This window comes from Xyrauchen texanus, chromosome 27 (genome assembly GCF_025860055.1).
Source record: "Xyrauchen texanus isolate HMW12.3.18 chromosome 27, RBS_HiC_50CHRs, whole genome shotgun sequence".
Taxonomy (NCBI): domain Eukaryota; kingdom Metazoa; phylum Chordata; class Actinopteri; order Cypriniformes; family Catostomidae; genus Xyrauchen; species Xyrauchen texanus.
In genome coordinates, this window is record NC_068302.1 from 20,682,762 (window position 1) to 20,699,637 (window position 16,876).

At 37.3% G+C, this 16,876-nt stretch overlaps 1 protein-coding gene across 2 annotated transcripts in view; it reads left to right on the forward strand.

Moving 5' to 3' along the window:
- Window positions 1–16,302, forward strand: part of ercc6l2 (excision repair cross-complementation group 6-like 2) — a 30,149-nt gene extending 13,847 nt beyond the window's left edge. For both annotated transcript variants that reach the window (XM_052094024.1, XM_052094025.1), the window contains exons 5-18: window positions 1,637–1,798; window positions 1,973–2,180; window positions 2,295–2,552; window positions 2,744–2,863; window positions 7,336–7,407; window positions 7,591–7,736; window positions 7,872–7,967; window positions 8,179–8,278; window positions 8,676–8,828; window positions 9,261–9,332; window positions 10,191–11,001; window positions 12,005–12,159; window positions 12,902–13,074; window positions 15,149–16,302. In XM_052094024.1, the coding sequence (XP_051949984.1) occupies window positions 1,637–1,798; window positions 1,973–2,180; window positions 2,295–2,552; window positions 2,744–2,863; window positions 7,336–7,407; window positions 7,591–7,736; window positions 7,872–7,967; window positions 8,179–8,278; window positions 8,676–8,828; window positions 9,261–9,332; window positions 10,191–11,001; window positions 12,005–12,159; window positions 12,902–13,074; window positions 15,149–16,091 (3,469 nt within the window). In that variant the 3' untranslated portion in view covers window positions 16,092–16,302. The remainder of the gene's footprint in view (window positions 1–1,636; window positions 1,799–1,972; window positions 2,181–2,294; window positions 2,553–2,743; window positions 2,864–7,335; window positions 7,408–7,590; window positions 7,737–7,871; window positions 7,968–8,178; window positions 8,279–8,675; window positions 8,829–9,260; window positions 9,333–10,190; window positions 11,002–12,004; window positions 12,160–12,901; window positions 13,075–15,148) is intronic.
- Window positions 16,303–16,876: the final 574 nt, after the last annotated feature.

Genomic DNA, 16,876 nt, shown 5'->3' on the forward strand with positions numbered 1-16,876 from the left:
GAATGGAGACTAAAGGCCCTGATATACTTCCGGAGAAGTTCTTCTTCATTCTTTGTACAGGGGTAATTATAAATTCTACACAGCTGAGCAACGGTATACTGTTTGCGAACATTTAGTCAACCGCCACACCACTGTGGGAGGCTTTTAGAAGTACATTTAAATATGAGGACTCTCAATAAAACCTAAACAAATGTGACATTAAAATGTGTTATCGATGACTTTCTATTCCTCATTCTATGAGTAGAATTAAGTAAAAATCAATAAAAAGTTGTTTTAACCACTCGATGAGGATTTTATATAATATACAGTTGAAAATGTTGCATTTGTTTTGAATACATTCTGAATTCATGACGTTAATGTGCTAACTAGTGGTCGACCGATATGGGTATTTTAATGGCTGATGCCGATATCTAGAGAGCAGGGTGGCTGATATGCCGATACAATACCGATGTATCACATAATTTAATATAGCAAATAACAAAAACCAAAAATTTCTAAAAAATGAATAAACTCTTATTTAGCACTATAATTACTGAATTTCACACACAACTTTAACTATGTGAAAAATAATTAAAAAATTATAATATTGTATTTTAAATGGTAGATGGCAGTTTCTTCAGATTTCTGTTGAGTCGTCAAATTTGAGTCATTTATTTGCACATGAAGAAATTGTTAATATATTAGGAAGAAGGAAATAACAGTACACACAGTAGTCCAGCAAACATGGATGGCATGTTCACGTTAGTAATCCCATTTTTGCAAAAAATACAGAATCAAACCAATTACAGTAAACAGTGAATAAGACATTTACTCCTAGCGCACTTGAAGCACTTTTACTTTGAATTTGTACTCACACGCATTGAACAAGCTCTAGATGGACTACTTCAATGGTTGCACACTGTCACCATGTTAACAAACACGTCTCCCGCTGAAAGCATTTAAAAGCGCTCCTCCCGTAGGGCCCCATGGAAATGTAGGCCCCTGGGATTCAGCCTGTAAAAGCCAGTGCGTTAATGCACCCCTGGGTTTACGATAGTAGTTTTATTGATATTTGCCTTTTTATTATTGACAAGACAGTCAAAAGCAACAGGCAACTGTTGAGGAGAGGCTGTTAGAATACGTGCTGCAGAGGAAGATTTATGAGCTGTATCTGCTGAAGTTGTGCGAGGTTGGTTTATTATATCTTTTTAAATGAGATATGTGCATATTTGCAGATGGTATATGATATTAGTTTTATTGATATTTGCCTTTTTATCATTATACAAAACAGTTAAAAGTTACAGGGAGTTGTTGAGGAAAGAGAGGGAGAATGAAACAGGCGAGCACTTTAACATTATGAGCTCAAATGCGTCTGCCGCGACTCTGTTATTCGGACCATTTAAATGACACTGTGTTGCACAACAGTCTATTATTGTAGTGACACTGTGTTGCACAACGGTCTATTATTGTAGCAACACAATGGCACGTAACAACAAAACGAACCATGACTGGTCATTTAGATGTCTCAGTTGCTTCACATGCAAGCAGGTGATTCTCGGCACCCTCAAGAAACAAATCGGCCAAAGGGGAAATTCGTTGAACTGTCACTTTAAAGAGCACTCATCTAAATTCTTTCTTTTGTCATTGATTTGTACAGTATTGATTGGGATGCTGTCATTGTGGACGAAGCTCACAAAATAAAGAACCACAGGTCCCAGATCACTCAGGCCATGAAGGAAATGCGATGTAAAGTAAGGGTTGGGCTTACAGGAACTGTTCTTCAGAACAACCTGGAGGAGCTGTGGTGTGTTATGGACTGGTGAGACTTTTTTTGATTCTACACACACACAGAGCACCCTTGATTTAAACTGTGAAGTATATAGTTCCCCTATTACATGACAAATTGATCTTTTTGCACAGACTTGACTATGCATCATGCATTCTGTATTGTGTGTCCATTAATTTGTTTGAAAAGCACATTTTCTGTTCATAGGGCCAATCCCAGATGCCTGGGGTCTCTGGCGGGTTTTAAAAACAGGTTTTCAGAACCAATTGAGCACGGGCACAAGCACAGTGTTACAAAAAGATCTCTGGCAGAATGTCGTAAGGCAGTTCAGGATCTGGCCAAAAAACTTTCACGCTGGTTCCTCAGGAGAACAAAGGCCCTCATTAGTGACCAGCTACCTAAGAAAGATGACAGAGTGAGTTATCTGCTGGTTTAGTTGAGTTCTATTCATTTTAAAAGTGATTTCACAACTGATATCCCATATATACATGCTCTGATCTGAGCTCCTGTTGGTCCTGCACTTCTGCAGGTGGTGTATTGCTCTCTCACAGACTTCCAGCAGACAGTGTACCGTGCTGTGCTGGACACAGATGATGTGACCTTGCTGTTGCAGAGCTCAAGAAATTGTCACTGTAGCAGTGGACGTCCACGGAAGAAGTGTTGCTACAAACTCAATGCAGATGGTGTGCCTGTCAGACACCTGTACTTCAGCTATCTAGCCATACTGAGGAAAGTGGCCAATCATGTTGCACTACTGCAGACCAAAGAAGGAACCAGCAAAAAACAGGTAAATAGACTTAAATGAGAAATAATGGGTAGTGTATTACAATTCATTCAGTATAGCCAATGCAATTGGTCCTTTGTGTAAAATACATTTGAGGTTGGACTTTTTGTGTGTGTAAATCTGGAAAGGACTCAGACCATCAAATTTGAGGTTGTATTTTTGTTCATTTTGTAATACATTTTTCTTAACCACAGGAGAAATATGTGACAGCCATTTGTGAGCAAGTTTTCAAGAAATTTCCAGACTTCACAGAGCGGTGCAAACAGGCAGCATTTGAAGCAATGTCAGACCCCATGTACAGTGGAAAAATGAAGGTGAGACATTTTTCCTCCTTATCAAGAACAAGAAATCAGTCTATTTTTAATGCTCTCTAAGGGAAGCATCACTGTTACTTTTACTCATATTTTGGGTAAGGGATTTTATAAAACCTCTAACCTCAAGTAATAAACCTATGTATCATATTTGTGCTACAGAAATGAATGATTCCTCAAACCGTGCAGCTTGTAGAAAAGAGGTGTGCTATTACATTTTTAAATGATCATTACAGGGGACGGTTTTCACCTGATAAACAATAAAATGGGTGGAAAAATCCCTTAAACTTTGAATGAGGGGCTCAAGCCATATCTAGAGACTAGAATATTATGAGTCCATTTCCCACTTACAGTCCCAGTACTTTACACATCGTAACTTTCTCGATGATAACTCTTCAGAAGAACTGCACACCTGAGGAGACATTTCCCCTCTTGCATTCGCACGCACAGAAGCAATCCCCATGCTTCTAGTGTCGAACATTTTTCTGCCTACGTTGTTTGCATGTGCTATTCAATAGCAACAACAAAACCAGCAACTTTGATGGAGGATGCCAGGATCCGAGCTACACTTATACTTGCAAGTGCAGAAAAAACAAAATATACTTAGTCAAGATCTATTCTCTAAAAGCAAGTCTAAATATCTTATGTGCTACTTCTCAGGTGAATGCATCTTTTTTTTAAGGATTTATTATTTATGGATTAAATATTTGTATTTTTAATATTATATTCAACATTCTCATTCAAGACTAACTCTCACCTTTCTGTTCACTTCAATCCATCTTTAACTGACGAAAAAAACTCATTAATAAAGCTGCATATTGCCAATTTTCTTCAAGATAAGAAATGCACAGAGAGATATATATATATATATATATATATAATGATTCAGTGAGCATCCCCGCGACAGAGTGTACCACAGCCGGGTGCAGTTCAATATCTCTTCCTTAGATTGAGATGCTTCGCTCATCTTATAGAAGAGGAGCTGACCGCACAGAGAAATTACTGTTTCGGAGTTTGTAGTTATTTACATGACCTGCTTCCTTATTATTTGACCTTTAATAAAGCTATAACGCATTAAATATAACTGCATTTAAGATATAACGTTGGGTGTTTCCTTTAACTCTTTCCCCGCCAAACACGGAATTTTCCGTGTTTTATGAAAAAACGCTTCCCCGCCAAACACGGAATTTTCCGGGTTTCCGTGTTTTAGGTGTTATACGGTAAGGAAGACCCCTGCGCATGTTTTGAAAGCGTACGCAACTCTTTGATCAAAGAAACAGACTGCGATCGTCTCAGACATGAAGAAATGGAGTATGAGAAGCTCAAAATATCAGACATAAACATGCCTTTTTATCAGCTTTTTGTCTGAAATGTTGTTTTTTGACAAAACCTACCTCTGTTCAAGTCGCAATAAAAAAAGAACAAATGAAGATAAAATAAAATTGTTTTTTTTTTGCCTAAAAGCAGAGGCCCAGATCTTTATTTTGATATACAGCATCTTCATATATTCATGGAAGAAAATATTCTGCGGGCCATTAAAATTTAGCGAAAATCATCAAAAACCCTGGCGGTGGCTGGCAACTTTTTTTTAAAAACGCTGGCGGGGAAAGAGTTAAAGACGCTTGATGTGTACGTTTTGCTTCCTCCAGCTCCGATTATTTCACAATGACAGTGCTTCTGTATGAACTTATTTGGTATTTTTTGCATTATAATATAAATCTACATCACCTGAAGCTGTTTGAAAAGTTTAGTGCATCTGGACTGTGATCTGATTCTTCCTCTCCTCAGTCAGGAGCAAAGTGCAGTGCTGCTCTGTCATCATGATTAGAGTTTAATATGATCTCATGTTACATTAAATGAGATCAAACGACTATTTGACAATGAAAATTGTTGTCTATAATGTTCACTAATTGTTTCAGCCCTACTTGGGGGTTGGCTCTTTTTACTTAGGTCAGTAAGCAACCACCTAACAATAATCTAGAACATCCTAACAACCCCATTACTAGCAATGTACTGGCAACCAAGCACAACACCTTAGCATTGCTGTGGTAAGTTTTGCATGGGCAAGTATTAGACAATGTAAAAATCTAGTTTTGTACTTAAATTCTGGTATTCAAGACAGTGTAATATTATGTTTAGTTACATGCCAAAGTTATTGAAATAAGCAAGTCCACATCATCAACAAACAGGCAGTACAGCATAGAGTTGTTGCTCCTCTGAGATATCTTAGTATGTTCACTCCGTATTTTTCCCTGGCAATATGGATGAATTACCCTCCTGTGGCCAGCACTGGCCCTGAGCTGTCTTGCCCTGAAAACTGTGGATACACTTCCTTTGGAAGTAACAAGGACAGTATTTAAGATTTCTTCAAGCCTTCCTTTCAAAGGTTTTCAACCCTCCCGTTAGCTGGAGCATCTTGACGGTGCTGTTATTGGCAGATGCTGAGTTACTGGCGCTCTCACAAGAATGGAAGCTGGTTTCTGAAACCTCAGCAAAGAAAGAAAAGACACTGCCTGCTCTGTTTATCTCTGATGCTGGGCTATATACCTAAAATAAAATGTATTCTGCCTTTTGATGTAATGCAAATGTACTGTATATATTTGCTCAGAAATGGCTTTAAAAGTTGATTTAAAAAGAAGAAAAAAATGAGGACGCATTATTTAAACTAAAAAGCCTCTTTAGCCAATTAGATTTAAAATATTTAAAGCAAAGTAAAATTCAGTAAAATTCTAGTTAAAAATAATCAAGGCATGATGCTTCCCACAATGTTTTCCACAAAATGAACAAAAGAAAGACTGATATTTAATATTTATTTTACTGATGTACACCAATATGATAATACAACATGTACTGTTAAACATATTAATAAATGCCACACTTAAACATTATGAAATTTGCCACAGAAAAATTCTGATCATGCCACATAGCATTCTTCAAGCCTTCTGTTTCATGATGACATACATCAACCACTTTGTCAGTGTGTTAATACATGGTTTAGCCACTTGTCAATCTAGACTGGACTACTGTAATGCTCTTTTAGCCGTCTAACCAGTATGTACAATTAGGCCTCTGCAAATGTTCCAGAATGCAGCAGCACGGCTGGTCTTTAACCAACAAAAGAGAGCACATGCTACACCCCTCCTTGTCTCTCTACACTGGCTGCCGGTTTTTGCACGTATCAAGTTTAAGGCTTTGAAACTCACCTTGTGGAACCAACATAAAGGCCCGTTTCCACCTGGTATTATGATTCGTCTCGGGTGATCGAATCACATCTGGTCATGTTAGACACATGGCTGTTTACACCTGGTCACTTAAATGCATCTCCTGTGACTACTTGTGTTCAGATTTCGGAGGGTCTCTGTTTCATGACGACATACATCAACCACTTTGTCAGTGTGTTAATACATGGTATTAAAACACAACAAACGACAGTGCACTGTTAATCAGAAGGTCGCTGGTTCGATCCCCACAGACACCACCATTGTGTCCTTGAGCAAGGCACTTAACTCCATATTGCTCTGGGGGGGATTGTCCCTGTAATAAGTGCACTGTAAGTCGCTTTGAATAAAAGCGCCTGCCAAATGCATAAATGTAAGCACAAACGCAACATGTCAAGCAGAATTATCCATTATTTTATTGGATTAACTGGATTAAAGGAGCTTCAGGTCTTCATGCTTGTCGTCTATTTTGATATCAGACACACTAAAGAAGATCCGTGAAGCTCTTGATTGTCTATGTATCCGATTGTGTATGTACAATTTTCTGATCGGATGGTTATTTCCTTTTAAAGCCGCTCATAACCGGCAAAGTTTAAACTCTTGTTTTAGTGCAGCAGTTGTTATCGGAAACGCATTTTAATATCAGATGGTAACAGGGTCCAGAAGGCACCAAATCACTTTTTTGGCTACATTGTACCTCAAAGGTGGAACGACCTACTCAGTCCGTGAAGCAGACTGCCTCTCTATCTTCGAAAAATGTTTAAAGACACCACTTTTTCATGAGCACTTGAACATGTATACAGAAAAAAATATATATTGTTGCACTTTAATCTTGGCTAATACTTTTCTAATGCAATTGAAACTTTGTAGCACTTTTCGTATTACTGCCCCCTTAAGATGAATCGTTTATGTTATATCCTTCCTCATTTGGATAAAGCCATCTGCTAAATGAATAAATGTAAATGTAAATTGTTGAATCCGAGTTTTGAATCATTTCATTCAAACTGACAGTTTGAAAGGATCCACGGAAATGAAGCAATCTTATGAACTATAATGCCATCTTTACTACTGAAGTTGAAATCAAAGAGGCTATTAAAAAATTTATTTATTTATTATTTTTTTTGTCACTTTATTTTCACATTTTCTCTATCAGATTCAAATGAACACATTTGGCTTACCACTTGTTATGATATGCAAGATTGTTTCTATTTTAAACATAATTTTGTGAGGCATGTTCTGTTTTTGTTTCTCTTTCAGGTTCTGCAAAAGCTTCTAAATCACTTTATCATAAAGAAAGATAAAGTTCTACTTTTCTCCCTCTCCACCAAGGTGAGGTGGTAATGCAAGCTTATGTATTTTATAGCATGCCAAGTTAACGTGGTAGTTCATACTGACTGAAAACATTCATGCAGATTTGTAAAATCTTAATAGTCTTTTATATCTTGTTTTAATATTCTTTTTATTATTAAAATAGATAGACATATCTTTCTATACTGTATATTCTTTTCACAGCTGCTAGATATTCTGGAGAGCTATTGTATGGCAGAGGGTCTGGAGTTTCGCAGACTGGATGGTAACACCAAGTCTAAGGACAGAGTTAAGATAGTCAAAGAGTTCAACAGCTCTCTGGACATAAACCTGTGTCTGGTGTCTACCCTGTAAGTAGGGCTCAAAAAAAGTTGTTTCATTATAGTTTTGATTTACCATGTCTACGTACATTTATGACAACATAAAAGTCTGATTTGTTAAAGTAAAGTGACTGACTTTGCTCTTCATGGTGGTTTAATCCGTAGGGCTGGTGGTCTTGGTCTCAACTTCATCGGAGCGAATGTGGTTGTGTTATTTGATCCAACATGGAACCCTGCCAATGACCTTCAGGCTATTGACAGGTGAGCCTACATAATTGAGGGAGGAAATATATTTACTAAAGGATTTAAAACAGCATGGTTGGGCTCACAAAGAGATGGAATGCTGAATATTGAATATTGACAAATATTCTCAAAATTGCATGTTTTAGGGAATTGATCATGCTTCCATTAAGGCATCTATATACTTGCTTCATTGTTAGTTTTTTATAACCTTGATTTTTTTCATTCACAGGGCATATCGTATAGGCCAATGCAGGGATGTGACAGTATTTAGACTCATCTCTCTGGGAACAGTAGAGGAGATTATATACCTTCGCCAGATTTACAAACAGGTACATTTTGCAGTTCTTTTCTGAAAAAGTTTATGTAAAGTTGACACTTTAACAGTTTTTTGCTTTTGTATACGTTTAAACATGAAATACATACTTATAACAATGTAATTAACTAGCTATTAATGCAGTTCCTTTCAGCAAAAGTGTATGAGTTTATATAATGTGCCTATACAATTGACACATTCAAGTTTATTTGTAGTTTTGTGTAAATAAATATGTAATACACATTTATAACAATGTAATTAACAAGATATTTGATGTTCTTGTAGTAGGATCCACATACTTTTTACCACATAATTTAGCTTCATTATCCTTACATTTAAATGTGTATTAATAGGCTGATACACTTGAAGATCTATTGAGACCTATTTGTTTTACCTTTAATTGTTTTGTACAGCAACTTCAGTCGTCAGTTATAGGCCGAGAGAATGCACGACGGTATTTTGAGGCTGTTCAGGGTACTGACGGCCAGGCAGGGGAGCTGTTTGGCATCCACAACCTTTTTCGCCTGCAAACCGATGGCACCTGCCTAACCCACCGCATCCTGGAGGTCAGAAGGAAAATTTAACTCTCAAACTCAGTATTCCATTCCTCCATATCCTGCTTTCTGTCATTACTCTTTTTCATGTCAGTTGTCATTATCTAGTATTACAATGTTTTAGTAAACATCTGTAGGTTTGGAGCGGTTTGACTTAAAAGTTTTCTCTTGTATATCAATGTGGAGTTTTTGCACACATTGCTGGACTACTAGCAATACTATCCAAATAGAATGATTTCATGCTAGATTCATTACTGAAATTGAAATTATTTGGATTTGTAATTCTGTGGTTCTGACAAGCATACAGATGATACCTAAAGGGGTCTACTGTCTTTAAAATCCTAGCAGACCTTACATGTCCCTAATGACATGCTTTTAATGGCTGTTTATATTAAATTAATTCCTTCTCATTGACATGATGGGAATCATGTGTTTGGCACATAGAGGGAGGGCCAAGTGGAGATGGGTAACATGACGGCCAAAACACAAGCTGTGGACGAGAGGATGCATGAGCCAGTGAGTATTCACCCTTTCTCAGACCCGATTCTGAAATGTTCTCTTTCCCACCCCTCTTCTTTTCCATAATCATCTTTTCCCACGGTATGACTGCGAACACATGGTCATAATCAACCCCCTCTCAAGCCCAATGTTGAAGACCACACAGAAACGTACTATCTATACCACATTTATTTACTCAGCAGAGGCCTTATCTAATTGTTCCTCTGGAAGGAATCTCACACATACTGTATGTTTTCTGTGATGGGCACAGACTGCAGTGTAGCAGCCTGTTAAATTCAATATTTTGATGTCTGCTGGACATCATTTTTAATTGGATTTTGGTATTGAAATATAGTCTTCAAATTAAAAGCTAATTATTTTTTGTTTAAATTATTTACTGTTTAAATGGCTCTGTTTACAGAAATATTTCATCCAAAATTAGAATTCTGGTATCATTGGTGTCTCCATGTATCTCATTTAAAAACCTGTGACTTCCTTTTTCCTGTAGAAGACAAAAAGAGGATATTTTGAAGAAAATCCTGGCCACTCTTTTCCATATAATGAAAGTGAATGGAAAATGGTACTGTCAAGATCCAAAATTACCAAAAAAAAAAAAAAAAGAAATGCACCATATAACTAATAAAAGAGGTCCATATTGTATGCTATATTCCAAGTCTTCTGAAGATATAAGATAGCTTTATGATAAACAGAGATTGAAGTCGTTATTCACATATAAAGCAACACTAGTTGTATGGACTACATTTATGTTTCTTTTTTTTATTTTAGAGCTTGATGGCACCTTATATGAATATGCTGCACAGTGTTGATGGTTCATAAAATGGAGGTAGACAACTAATCCATCTTGGTTTACCACAGGATCCACTGTCAGCAGATGGTTTTACTGAGCGAGCAGGTGGGTCAGCAGTCACTGGATTCAAACCTGCTGGAGTTTTGGATTTCAGTAGTGCTAGTGAGGATGAAGATCCCTGCTGCTCTAGGCCGCGGACCTCAGAACCACACACAGCAGAGGAAATGGAACCTGGTGCATCCTGTATTGGAAATTCAAGCCTTTTCACTCTGCTCCAGAAACATATAGCTCAGAGAATACAGCAGGGAACAGACAGCAGTGAAGAAGATTCAAGTAACCAGAGTCAGGATGAGGAGAACTGGGAAAAGCCCACCAAGATTAAGGGAGAAAGATCTAAGACAGGCTGGGATCTGGCCAGTAAATTACAGGAGAAGAAGGAAGGAGACTCTGCCTGTAAACCTCATGGATGCAGAGCACAGACAAAATCAGATCTCACTGTGAATCTAGTTAAACAAACACATATGGAAGAGTCTGCAGAACTTGAGGTTCTTCCACAAAGAGCTCATGAACATGGTGGCAATGACTGGATAAATGGTGGCAAGAATAATTTTCACAAGTTTGCAGAAAAAAGGTCTGAAGATGATATTGAAAGTTTTTCTTCTTCTGAAGATGAAGTGCCCCAGGAAAGAGTAAAACTTGTGAAGGGTCCTTTTCCACAGGAGAATAAACCAGCCCTCAAACTGCCCTCTGGGAGGGATAACACTGCCCAAAGATCTGTTAGGTTTACAGGCTTAAAGAACCGAAATACACTGATAAAACCTGGATCTGACAAGACCCAATCCAGAGAAAGACACACTGGAACCATAGACTCATTATTAGGTATAGAATTTAATATCCATTTACTTATTGAGGGTGTGGAAATTTTGAAATGTTTGGGCTTGTTTTTATTCACTGTGAAACAAAGAATTGTTGAGCACAGTAAAAGAAGCAAGGCAACATGATGCAGTATGATTTTTGAGTATGAATTTGCCTCAATAACATTGGTTTTAGTCAATTTGAATTTGTTTGTTCACTAAAGGCAAAACTTATTGTTGGGGAAAACTACTAATATCTTGTTCAGCCAAACTATCAATTTGCAATACTCAATGAAACAAAGACGCACACACATACAGTATCATCCTGCACTGATGTGCACATCCCCAGAAACCCATAAAAAATGGCGAAAGATGTCCATCTAGTGCATGTTTACATACAATTAAAAATAGCACAGTGGGGTGCAAGAACATGTCGAGGATGGGTTTGTGCTCAACACAGCAAGACCCAGAGGAGCTGAATGAAACAGAATGGGGTCTCCTTTTCAGAATTGTAACTTCACACCGCATCTTTTAAAAGCAGTGTGAGATGCATGACAATGGTCAAAGACATCTGTGTAGTGCATGTTTATATACAAAAATTTGTCATATGTTTCCCCTTTGGTGTTCAGGAATAGTTAGGCCCACACTAGGCCTGTTTGTCCTGCTCTCCCTCTCATCCAGTGGGTGGGGCCAAGGGTTCAATGATTTAAAGTAGTAGTTGATGTTGTTGCTGCAGAGGCGGTCAAGAATTAATGAGCCCCCTAGTGACGAAGGAATGTTGTAGAAGTTGAGAACGAGGCTTTTTGCAGCTTGATTGAAATAAATGCTTTTATTGCACTGGGGATTAAGTTTTGAGTTCTGAAATTTACAGTGTGTTTTTTTTTTTTATAGTAGAATGAGCTCTTATATGTCAAAATTTCAAGGAAAGTGTGATTTTTACAGTGTAGTGATCAAAATAAATTTCTTGGTCTTAAGAATGTTTCTGTGTTCTTGCAATATCATTCAAAATGTTTTGACTTCTATGACAGGTGAACTTCAGCATGTGAGCTACACCCACTCTAATCAGAAGGTAGTGGGATCAAGCAGAGCAGAAGACTGCCTGAGCCGTGCTGCCATAAGAGATGTGTTTGAACTCAACATGCACTCACAGCTTCCAGCAAACCAGCTTTTGGATTTATCAGAGGTTTCTACATTCGTTATTATTTATTGCACAATGTATGTTTTAAGTCAGTTTAAAAAAATTATTGGTACTTGCTAAGGCAAGTATCACTATTACTGTTGCTCATATCTAGGTTTAAGTGAGTCGCGCACCGGACGAATCAGTTGGATGATATAACCGCGTCTTAATATTTGAAACAATAGTTTTCTATGAATGTACGCACATTGCCAACAACTTTGTGACCGGCGAAATAGCCAAGCTATGTCTTCGAGAGCTGTTCAATATTCTGGCTTGCCACTTACATAGTTTTCAAGGAAATTCTGTAACATTCGTTATCATTATCATCGTTTATCGTTATCAAGGGACATACATTATTGATTTTAGCCTACGGCCTATGCATAAATGTGAATAAATCCCATAGACTTGCATTACACATCAAGGGGCCAGGTTATTCAGAGACTTGAGGTTGAGCTCTTTTTACTTGTGCCAGTGAGCAGTCACCCAGAACATCCTAGAAACGACATAGCAAGGCAGTAAAAACTACTGCGGACACATTTGCAAACTCATAGAAGAAATTTGGCAACCACCTACAACATCCTAGCATTGTATCTGCAAGTTTTACGCAGCCAAGCACCACTCACATTTTCCCTCCAAAAAGTGAACATCTAGTTTGGTATAATAATAGTATCAATTATTCATGTTCAAAAGAACGATGATTAACAATGCTGAATCTTATGCTAGGACTGTGTATGTGTTTGTGTTATAGACTCCCTCCCAGTTATCTGAGCCTATGCTCGCAGATCACAGCCATGGAGGTCAGACACCACTGGCATATGACAGACCCCACATGGAGCATCCGGTCACGCACTTCATCAAAACCTCTTACCGCCAGAACAATGTGACTTTCATTGTAGGCGAGACACCCAGTAGCATCCGCAGGTAAAAAATTATTGCACTGCAGAAAACTTAGTGGATATTTTTTTCATACTGTTTGTTCTACTTTTCTCCCCTCATGAGAATCTGAATCACCATCATCTCTACATTATAGCAAAAATTTGTGTCAATTAAGCAGAAGTGAGCAAGTCAGTGAGATGAAATTCCTGGTAGCGAAGGGCCTTGTGCCAGTTCTACCCACAGCTATGGTGGACTGCCCCCGCCTGGCCCCTGGGGTTGCAAGAGTGAGGGAAGAGGGGAGACCACCCCTGAGCCCTCTCACCCACCCATTTCCCAAGCCTGGCCAAAGTCAAGATCAAAATACCCTCTTTATACTACTTTTCTTCTCAGTGCAATATCCCAGATTTTACTGTTTGCTCATTTTATGGTGAAAGCACACACACACACACACACACACACACACACACACACACACATACACACAAGTTTATATTCCCTTTCCCTCGATGAACTTGCAGCAACATAATTCAGCTCCACACAGACACTTTCTTGAGGGTCTTGCTTAGTACATACTGTAGTTTTTCCCTTTGGAACCACAAAGGGTGGCAACCTCTGTTAGAAGTTACACCACAAGCAACTTTTGAGGTATTTCAGTTTCAAGCTACTAAATGGTTTTCCTTGAACACTGAATTTTCTGTGTTCATTTATGTTTTCAAATGGGGCTTCTTATTCGTGTAATTTGGGAATTTCTCGTTGAATTCAAATCAAGAGTGCATATGGTTGTTTCATGTCACGTGTTTCATAGCTTTCAATATTAAGTGAAGCTTCTGGTTCTCATTATGTTGTAACTTATGGGTTGTGGTCTTATGAGATAATATACAGACTGCCATAAACTCCTTGCCTCTATTTTGCAATGCATGGAGTATAAAAATGTCTCTTAGAAGAGTACAATAGTCTCAGTGAGTGTCTGTAAGTTTATATGTATACTAGCATAATAATTTATGAACCACAGATTATGGACCGCAGAAGTTTATTATTTATAAACCAGATAAAATCCGATCAGATTCAGTTTTTTTTATTTTTATAAAAAAATATTGTAATTACTATAGATTTTATTAACCTTGTACATTTTTTCAGTTTTTTGTTTTAGTCATAGTTTTATTTTTTTGACGAAAAGTTCCTTTAAAATTTGTCAATATATCATCATCTCATATTCATTTGTTTTATTAAATTTTAGTCATCGATGTGTTTAAATGGGTCAAACTGTAACAGACCAAACTTTAATCAAATATTCAAACTTTTAGGGAAACATTTTTTAAACATTTTCTAATTAAAAAATGTATCAAACATAAAACTAAACATAGTCTACTGTCTTTGTTGTGAAAAAATCTGAGCTCCTAAAATAATATGAAGTATTAGCTACTTTTTAGAAGTTAGCCTACTGCACTCTGAATTCTTCATGCTTCATGCACTCTTAATTTTCCATGAAAAGATGTTACATTTACATATGGAAACAGTGTATTCACAAAGCAAATTACACATTCTAACTAGCGTGTCATTTAGTTCACGTTCATTCGCTTCACTGTGCAGATGTAAGTTGTAATATTACATATATGTTTTGGATATAGGCTACTATAATGGTTATTATCATGTATAAATAGGATGCGTTTGAATGAGGTATTTACCCTGTTTTGAAGAGGTTTATTTTTCCTGTGTTCAACTCACGCAACTCAAGCAGAGAAATCCCCAATTATTAATGGGTTAGAAGAATCTATATCTAATATTTTCTATATACAGATTCTATAAATGTTTCTTTTTATATATTACACTGTTAATATCTTACAGTATCATTTGAATCTAGTCATATTTTCATCAACAGTGTGCTTTAATAAAAACTTACTATTTTCATGATTGGTCTTTTTCATCTTTATCGTTGACAGTCAAAAAACCCTTCATCAACGAATGTTTTCAGCAGTGATTTGTTGATGAGATTAACATGCTGTTGACATGGAATAACAAACAAACAAACATTTGTAAACTTGAACAATTTTTTGTAGTTATTTGTACCACTATGTTCTGTAAAATGTAAAACTCAGAAGATATTTATTGGCTCTTGCAGGCAGCAGCTGGAGAAGATGGCTCGGTTCTTTGGGAGCTGTTCAAAGGACTTCGCAGAAGAGATTCTGAAGAGTGATTCTGAGCAGAGACTTAACCGATTATGTTGCTTCTATGGCCAGAAGAGCCCTGAAATCAAGGACATCATCAAAAAGACCTTTTCTAAACCCAACGCTGAGCCAAAGCAACCCACATCATCGGCACCCGCTAAGTCCGGTCCAGCCAGACAAAGACGTACTTCAAAAAGAGCCCACCCAAGCTCGTCTCTGAAACTCCAGGTTGAGATACCAACCCCTAAAGTTAAGGATCAGAAAAGAACATTAAAGAAAAAGAGAATCTGTGGTAGAGAAATCCCTGAGGTTCACCATCATTGCAGTAGAGACCTCACAAACAACACAATTAAGACCTTGTCCTCCACAAGTGACTCAGACCAGAACATAAATGGAGTCTCTTTTTTCCAGCCAACGAGTTCTGGTCATCTTCCTCAGAGGAGCCGTGCACCAACAGGAGAAAGTAAAATCAACAATGGGAGTTCCTCACCAGTCAGACAACCTTTTGAGGACCAGGAATACCCTTCAGGGTCATCTCCTTTCTCAAAAATGCGTTGCGGACCATCAAGCTCAACCAAGAACAACAATTCCCTTATCAGTGACCTTATTGGTGATACATCCATTCTGAATGACTTGTTCAAATCAAAGAAGAAGAGTGTAGGGCAGCCGAGAGAAGCAACAACATCCACATGCACAGAGAGAGCAAAGAGTAGAGGAAAGGACTTTTGGGATATTTTGAATGAAGGAAATGAGGAGAGCATTAATAAACTCACAGATCTGTCTGAGGTGGAGAAGATCTGTAAGAGTGTTAATGTCTCTGCTATGTCTAGGAATAATGAGAAAACTAAAGGCTCTCAACTCTGGAAGAAAAATGAGAAATTTCTCTGGAAAATCTAGAGTTCCTCCATTATGTTTATTTTATTTTAAACAATGTTTTTACTATGTTAAGTTTTATATCAATGGTGTGCATTTTCATTAATTTATTTAGATTTTTGAGGGTTCAGTTTGAATTATTAAGAGTGTAAGTCTTAAGTGTACACTGTATATGTAAAGTATTACAGTGTCTTTTTTTCATTTATATGATTTTGAGTTCATGTTTTAATGAGTGCACAAGAGTTTCATTTTTATTGTCTCTTAAAAGGAAAATTCAGATCTCAAAAAACATTCAAAACACTTCAAATTATTGAATATTACAATAAATCAACATTTAAAAAGATTTGTTCGTTGGTTCATTAAGCAGTACAGATTTTGGAAGAAGTGCTATTCTTGGAAAAACTGAGAATTTAATGTGTAATTCTAATTTGTATTCAATAATCTATGAGATAATGTAATATCCTTTTCAATAAAGGCATGTGGGGTAGATTAATGTTGAAAGAGATTTGGCACGATTTACTAGGATATATGAAAATTGGAAACAGCAATTTATTCACTGTTTTGTTGTACTTGAAACAACAAAAATCTTCCCCCACATATCAATGCTTTGCATTTGGTTTCAGGCAAGCTAAAATAGTTGGTGGTCTTGAAGCTTCAGACCAATTAGTGGCGTAAATAGTTTAGTAGTGGTGTAATTGCTTTGACGAAGTGGCATGAATCTCTTTCTTTTTTGCCACAGTCACTTTTCATGGAAATTTGAGACCACTGCTGCTCTTTTCATCTCAACGCCTTTGACCCTGTGGCTGTCC